At 48.7% G+C, this 7722-nt stretch overlaps 1 protein-coding gene across 2 annotated transcripts; it reads right to left on the reverse strand.

The window, feature by feature from the left end:
• Positions 1–205: 205 nt before the first annotated feature.
• On the reverse strand, positions 206–6690 carry LOC116944541 (uncharacterized). Of its 2 annotated transcripts, none has more exons than XM_076068627.1 (3): positions 6410–6690; positions 3887–4162; positions 206–3124 (listed from the first exon to the last, which is right to left on the reverse strand). In XM_076068627.1, the coding sequence occupies exons 1-3, from the start codon at positions 6622–6624 to the stop codon at positions 2773–2775; spliced, it is 843 nt and encodes a 280-aa protein (XP_075924742.1). In that variant the 5' UTR covers positions 6625–6690; the 3' UTR covers positions 206–2772. The 2 variants fall into 2 exon arrangements, with proteins under 2 accessions (XP_075924742.1, XP_075924741.1); XM_076068626.1 differs by having other exon boundaries at positions 3848–4162.
• Between the last annotated feature and the right edge of the window lie 1032 nt (positions 6691–7722).

Consider the following 7722-nt stretch of genomic DNA (forward strand, 5'->3'; position numbering starts at 1 on the left):
ATTATAAAAAATTTCGTCTCCCCCCTCCTCTTTTCAAAAAAAATAGATGGACTAGTCCTGGGCAAACTGCCAATCGCTGCGCGTGACGCCAACGTTTTTTATAAATAAATAAATGTGCCGTTTTTAAAAATAAATTTATGCAAACCGACACACCTGATGATGACCGTTTGAGTTATGGTCGAAACGTCGTGAGAATTTGTTATTGTTTTATATATATTTTGTTATTTTGTTGTTTCTCTTCAACGTGACTTTACCGAAAAAACTAAGAATATGAATTACTGCAGTCACGAAAGCTTTAAATCAAAATGTTAATCTTGTATATAAAATTTAAACTTTTCGAATAATTAAAAAATAATGCCAGTGTTGAAATAAGTTAAATAACCCTATGTGTCCTGACTTTTGGACCACTCTGCATTTATTATGAATAGACATTTACAACTCCAAAGGTCAACGAGATGTGGGTGAAACTCCAAGGGCGCTAAGCAGTTTAACGCCGGTTTTGAGTGTCATTTGCAACTGGGTCATTTGCATTTCCCCCATGAATTGGAACGTTGAGAACGGAAAGTGCCTACTCCACGTTTTAAATTTCTTTGTCTTCAAAGACGAAAGGCCCATTATTGCATGGGGGTTGGCTATAAATGTAAATACTCTTACAATGCTCTTTGTATAAACGCTCATTGTGGGTTCTCTTAAGGTTAGATGCAAGTGAGTCGGACCTTTTATCAAATCCTTTTTGGGACCTCTTTATATAAAGTGACTTTTATACAATAGAATGCAATTTTAATTCCTATAGCATCCTAAACGCATCCGCATCTCATGACGCTGTTCAGAAACCGTGGGTTATTTTTTTTATTTTGCAGAGAGAGATAGTCGGTCAAATAGTGAGTTGGGGAAAAAGGAAGATCTTAAGCGTTCACTTAAACAGGGGCAGAAAGTCAACAACACGGGTATCTCGGGAAAAGATGTTCCATATCACACGGGCAGCAGAGGAAATTTAGAAACCTCCTATCACTGAGCGAAGGTTGACTGGGGGCTTCAACAGAAAGCCTTGGTTGCGGATAGTCCACGCGGCTTCGTAGCATAGGATGAGAGGCAGGGTCGAATTTATTATGGACCTTGAAGATGGTGAATGTGATCTAGAAAATTATCTTTGATTGAATTGGGAACCATTGGACGTATCTAGGTGAGTGATGGTGTTGTTTATGGGTGCGGTTGACAAGTCTGACAGTGGCATTTAGGATCATCTTGAGTTTGAAGATGAGCCATTTTGGGAGAGGTAAGAGTTGCGATAGATGTGGTGATGGTGGCACGGGTCTCAGCGACAGCTGGGTTGAGGAGGTAACGTGTGGGAGATGTTGTGTGGATGAAGCTGAGATTCGTTGGATCAGTGGCAATTTAAGGGTGCTTGCACATGGTGTCATGCAGTGTTAATAATGTGCACACTGGGGTGCCACTTAAAATTCAAGTTTGTTATTTTCAAGATCAAACATCCTGGTTTTGTTAATTTGCCCATTAAGATGAAACCATTGCATGTTGCCTCAATATTTGCTGGTTGCTTAACAGAGTTGAAACATGCATGACAGTCGATGCACATGGGAGTCATCGTATAGAGGCACAGATGCAGAGAGCAACAGGAAGATATCCTAAGCAAGCTGTAATTATTAACAGAATGGAATGAAATTCTCAGCAGTTGACGTTTACACCAAATGTAACAAATTGAGAAAAGGGTGTGATCTAAGAAGATGTCAACTTCACTTTTCCAATTGCATATGGAGTGGCAACCGTAACGTGCACGTTGAAGAATGCAGTTCTTGTTGAGGAGTTTATTACCTCAGTTTTGAAAACATTTATCTGGAAAAGCTAGAACCAATGCAAGCTAAGATGGTGTTCAAGGCAGGATGTGAGCGTGGACAATGAGGTTAGGTCCATGGTGTCATTGTCATGGAAATGTAACTAAAGTGATGGTCGCAACAGAGGACTCATTAGTCCCACAAGTCCTGTCACCAGAACCGTCCCAAGGGTACGGCGATTCGGAGCGACCGCCCGGGACCCCGCGCTTTGAAAGGCCCACACACTGTGATTTGCCTCGGGTCCCACACCCCCATATGGACTGCCCTGGCTGCCACTCCCCTTTTCTTTAACCACCCCCCCCCCCTCCGCTTTGTAACTCAGCATTCGTAGATCCACAATCCGCGACACAGCCGAGCCTTGGAATTACACGATGCATTTTTGACAATGTTTCATTGTACTTTGTTCAGGTCATAAGTACATATAATATGGACTGAACTAGGTATTAATTTAACAGGCATGTACTTAAGTCAGACCCAGAAATTAACTCAAGAGATGTGTACATGACCAAGACAAACCACAATCTGGGCCAGATGTCTGTGTTTACTCGAGATAGACTGCAGGAAGATCTGCGTGTCTACAAAACGTGTTCATTCCGATGCGACATGTCTCACACTTTCTAAAAGTGTATACTATAAACTTCAAGCTGGGCCAGGTGTCTTCTTACGGCTGTAATAAAAAATACGACCAGTGCCTAATTTGAGCCGGATTTGCCCACACCCGGAAATATTCCACGACAAAAGTAGCCGTGCACAAGCTAAAGAAGGTGATTCGTACAGGTGTACACACAAACACCGCTTTGAGCCACGTGTGATTTTCCCCACATGTGTACGCACACACATGACCATCACATAACACCACACATTGCTGAACCAGGTTTGCTGCTATCCAGCCGCATGCCCTGGGGGAGCCGCATGCTCTCTATCAGCTGAAATACCGCGTGAGCCCCCGGGGAGGCTGGGACTCGGGAACCAGCGGGAGCTCCCGGGGCAGCTGAGGATCAGGACTCGGCAGGATCCGCACGCTGTCGTCGTACGAGGGTGGTACCATCGTCCGCTCCTCGTCGGCGAGCGGGGCGCTCGGACTGAGGCGGCCACTACCACCCCCGGCTCCCTCGGGGTCAGGTAGCGACGTCGCAGAGGGGACGGGGAACCGGTACCACCGAATGGGAAGTAGTACCAGGTGCTGCGGGCCAAAGCACCGGCGGCGGCAGCAGCAGCATCTGATGGCGTAGGAGGCTGTGACCACGGCAAGGAAGGTGGCAGCCAAGATTAATCTGCGTTTGGGCGACAAGAGGTGGCAGTTCAGCACGTGGATTTAATCCGTCTGTGTTGAGCTTTGAGTTATCCCCTTGTGCATGCAGTGGGGTTTCTCAGCGGTTCAGCAATTTGTCATTCACGGATGGGATTTAGCCAAGCGACCCAACATTGCACACACACCTTCCTGTACAAGTAGTTCACTTAATTATGCTGTTCACACTATCTACGGAAACATCTGTGCGTTCGCCAAACAAAAGCCCGATACCATTCACAGCCGCAGCATATTTCCCACAAGTTTGAATATAATTGGGGAAGCAAAAAAACACAATTGGTATAAAAAAACAACTTCAATTAGAATTGTAAATACCAATGACGTTTGTGCAGTATAAAATATTTATGCAGTAATTGACGGCATGGCGATTACATAGACACAAACATTCTCAGAGTAAATGTTCTGATTTAATTCCTGTCTTTGTAACTTTAACTGACCATGGTTTGCAAATAATATTTATTCGTACCGGACATACGGACAAGCGCAAAATGAATGGAGAATACTATTGCAATAGTTATGGGAAACATATCGCGATAATCGTCGTGAAATTTTCTATCGTAACATGTAACTATGCCGTTGTGTGCAGTTGTGAACGTGTGCAGGCTCTTAGAGGTATTCAGCAGCTTTGTGTGTGCACATCTCTAAATCGCTTCAAGTCCTCCACTTCCCCCCACTCTTCCATTCTCACATTTGCAAAAACCACGTCAACGGCACCCCCTCGTCGTACTCATTACTCTTGCAGCAAAATGAGGGCGATGAGGTGCGGGAGGAGGAGGCGTAGTTGGTGGTGGTGATGTTGTGCGAGGTGCTGTTGGAGGTGTTGTTGAAGCTAAATGGGCCTCCGGGGACACCCTGGCAGCACTGCTCCCCCCACGGGCACCAGACGGCCCTGCACCGCACGGCCGTCTTCGTAGAGGCGGCCCCTTGGAGTCGGGAGAAGCCACGAGGAGACGAATGCCCCGCCAACATCACCACCCACGGGCGCATCGCGCCGCCTGTACAGCTGTGAGGGTGCGGGAGCGTGTACAGGTGAGTATACAGGACAGCGCTGTCCTCCAGACAGTCTCGTCCCTTCACCTGATGAAGTCCGCTTGTGTTGTGGCCGAAACGTCGTGAGAATATTATTGTGTTATTTTATTTTATCAATTTATTATTTTATTCTCATTCTACGTGACTTTACCGAAAGAACCAAAGAAGATGAATCCTTGCAGTCACGAAAGCTTTAAATCGAAATGTATCATTAACAAGAATTAGAATATAACGTTGTTTAAAACGTAACATCTTATCGATAACCACATTTGCCATATAGCTTATTAATCTGCACCAGGGTGAATGAACGAGTGATCATTTGCACCAATGCTCGTGTTGTAGGCTTTATGGCCTGGATTAAAATAAAATATCTCATCTCCATGAATTCAGTGTTTTTTTATTGCGCTCTGCAATAATTTTGGCACCTGCAGCTATAGTTACATAAAAGTAATTATTTATGGCACGTTATCAAACAGCATTGTTCAATGGGCCATAAAATGAAACAGTATATAAGTACTGTATATTAATGTGTGTACAGGTGACTCCCGACTTAGGACGGCTCGACTTGCGACCCCCCGCTTTTACGACCTTATAGTAATTAAGATCCCCACAGTAACGACCAAAACTCGTAAATACGACTGCTACCGACGCCGAGTCGATTAGCGCTGCGTCTGCGCATGTCATGCGCACACTCGTCGCCAGATGGCGCTTCTGTGCTGTTCCGCTGTACAGTATAGCCCGACAGTATATCTCGACAGTCTGCAGCTTGCGCCGAGAGCGAATGCATCTCTTTAGCAACGCTCTTCACTTTTTTGTAAATTTTCTTCAAATTTAGAAAAATGTTCACTTTCGCTGCGTCTGAGAATAGGAAATGTGATGCACATGTGTGGTGGTGATGTTGGAACGCGTGCACACCGAACCCGGGTGAATCACAGTATTTACCGGTTGCGGGGTGGTTGTGTTATCCCTGACCAGGGCCCCTCCTGAGGGGAGGGTGCTGTGGGGTGTGTGTGATCCCACAGAAACCCGCCCCTCGGTGGGGAATTGTATGAAAGGCAGGACCCTGAGAGCAGAGAGGCAGTTCGATCAAGCCAAAGAACCAGCTTAAGACTGAAGTCCAGCTAGATAGACCCTGGGACTCATCTGACCCGCTGCCCTTCTAAGGGCCGGGCAGAGCAAGCCAGTGGTACGACTCCAGAGCCGCGAAGGCCGATGTCCTTTTCAGGGCCGGATTCATGTGGCTGGTGGTCGAGACCTGTGCCGAAGCTGGGCCAGGTCATACTCTTTGGTTCTATTGGGTAAAGTCACGTAGGTAAAAAATTAAATAACAAAAAATAACAAAAATCACGATGTTTCGACCACAACACAAGTGGCCTTCATCAGGTGAAGGGACCAACCTGTCCGGAGGACAGCGTTGGAGTGAAAAAGTCAAGCGCAGGTCGCCTCCTTTAAGCTGTGAGTGGGTAAACAGAAAAGACGCCTTGACAAAGGAATTAGCATAAATGTAAAGCTGTGCAAGCTCGCAAATAGAATCAAAGATAAAAGACGCCTTGACAAAGGAATTGGCATAAAATGTTAAGCTGTGCAAGCTCGCAAATAGAATCAAAGATACATTAGCACCACCGTGAGAGTTGTAATGCTGTGCAAGCTCGCAAATAGAATCAAAGATAAAAGACGCCTTGACAAAGGAATTAGCATAAAATGTAAAGCTGTGCAAGCTCGCAAATAGAATCAAAGATACATTAGCACCACCGTGAGAGTTTGGGATGCCACTAATTGAATGATACTGTTCCATAAAACAAATCCAGCGCAGGTCGCCTCCTTTAAGCTTGTGATCGCGGCATCTTTTGAGGAAGGTCAGCGTCTCGATGAGCTGTGACTTCTTGTCCCGTTGTCTGTTAAAAGCTCTAACAGATAGGTGAAAGCCCTCCCCATAAATCTAGAATGGGGCCAGGTCAGTTAGTCTCCTTGAGAGGAGGCTCGTAGAATAGAGGGAAGTAGAGGAGTTAACTTGGGGTGTTAGCTTGGGAAATACTTCCCTCGATATAACGGGTGGAGAAGCCGTTACCTTTTCAAGTGTGAGCTATCAAGCTGAGATTAATAAATACATGTTGCCTCAAGTCAACCGTCTCTGTCGTCATACAAGGCCACTACAACTGGAGTCAGAAGTGGTTCTAACTGCACGCTATGGATACAAGAAGGACAGTTCATGCGCACGAACCTGGGAAACTTGACGACGCTGCAGGGACAGGTCCGCCGGACACGGAGACAGAGTCTGAGGTGATGCCTGCGGTCCAGCAACCACCGCAGCCGCCGCCTCCATACTGGAGGAGATAACTCGGGGGGAGGGGCGGTTGCAGGAGAGCGCGGGGAAAACTGGCGGCAAACAGCTGTTCCCGCTACTGGGACCGCGTCGCAATTTGAAATTGCCGCCATTTTTTAAGGGAGCTCCGGGGGTGCCGGTAGCCAGGCGCACCACGTGGGGAGCGTGGACCAATCACCGCCCGCTATGTCATCTCCAGGCGACGGGCGCTGCCGGGACCAACCAGCGGCCTCCGCATCCAAGGTGCTGCGATTTACGGAGGGAGCCGCCATCGCACTGTACGATGGCGCTGCGTGGGAACATCGGCAGCCGGGGACGGAGCCTACATTTCAGCAGCGGTTGCCCATTTTCACAGCATTTGCAGCAGAGGGAGGCGACTGGGGAGCGTTTCAGCGACGGTTCCTCGCTCACCAGGAGATGTCGGGTTGGACCGACGACGAGGCGTTGCACGCTCTCCGAGCGACTCTGGACGACGATGCCCTCGCCACTCTCATGTCAACTCCAAGTCGAGCCGCTCTGCACTGCCAATGGCGCTTCGTCTGATGGCCACTGTCTACGGACCGCCGTCTGCCAGTCGCCATCACTTCCACAACCGGCGGAAGGGTGAGAAAGACACTCCTCTCGCGTACCGCACAGCTCTTCTGGCCCTCGCTAAGGCTGCTTTTCCGCGCATGGACTGCGAAGGCATCGATACCATGGTGACGGAAAAGCTCTTGGCGCTGGCACAAGAGTTGGGCATCGTGGTCCTGGCTGCAGACGAGGCCGACATATGCTCCTTGTGTGTCGCAACGAACATTCACGCGCATGAGGACCTCAAACTGAAGCCGCCTCTCATCACCAGCGCTTTGACTTCGGCGTCCAGCGGAACACCGGACGCTCAACCATCGGAGGAGGCCTTCGCCGCGGGTCTGGTGGCCGACCGCCCCAGCACCCGGCGCGCAAGCAGGAGCAGCCAAGGCCGGCGGCTGCCCTCGTGACCTGCTACAACTGTGGCCTCCAGGGTCACGTTGCTTCGGGGTGATGGGCTCCACGACAGCGCGCATCGGGACCTCGACCGGACGACGCCCAAGCTCCTAAGTCAACGCAGCATTCTCTGGCAAGTCGCAGCACCACACATGCTCGGCCCCCACACACATTACACACGACTCACCGCGCCACGCTGGACAATTCTCGTGATTCGGGTGTCGGTTCGTTGAGGGGAGGCGGGTTCG

Source organism: Petromyzon marinus, chromosome 21 (assembly GCF_048934315.1).
Source record: "Petromyzon marinus isolate PM22_M1 ecotype Great Lakes invasive population chromosome 21, UKy_Petmar_22M1.pri1.0, whole genome shotgun sequence".
Taxonomy (NCBI): Eukaryota; Metazoa; Chordata; class Hyperoartia; order Petromyzontiformes; family Petromyzontidae; genus Petromyzon; species Petromyzon marinus.

Excerpts from the sequence above, each read along its gene's own strand:
- LOC116944541 (XM_076068626.1), bottom strand. The coding sequence starts at position 6,624 with ATGGCGGCAATTTCAAATTGCGACGCGGTCCCAGTAGCGGGAACAGCT. Across the intron at positions 4,163-6,409 it reads AGCGTCGTCAAGTTTCCCAG|CTGTACAGGCGGCGCGATGC; the intron begins GTTCGTGCGCAT and ends GCACCCTCACAG. Across the intron at positions 3,125-3,847 it reads TTGACGTGGTTTTTGCAAAT|ATTAATCTTGGCTGCCACCT; the intron begins GTGAGAATGGAA and ends GCCCAAACGCAG.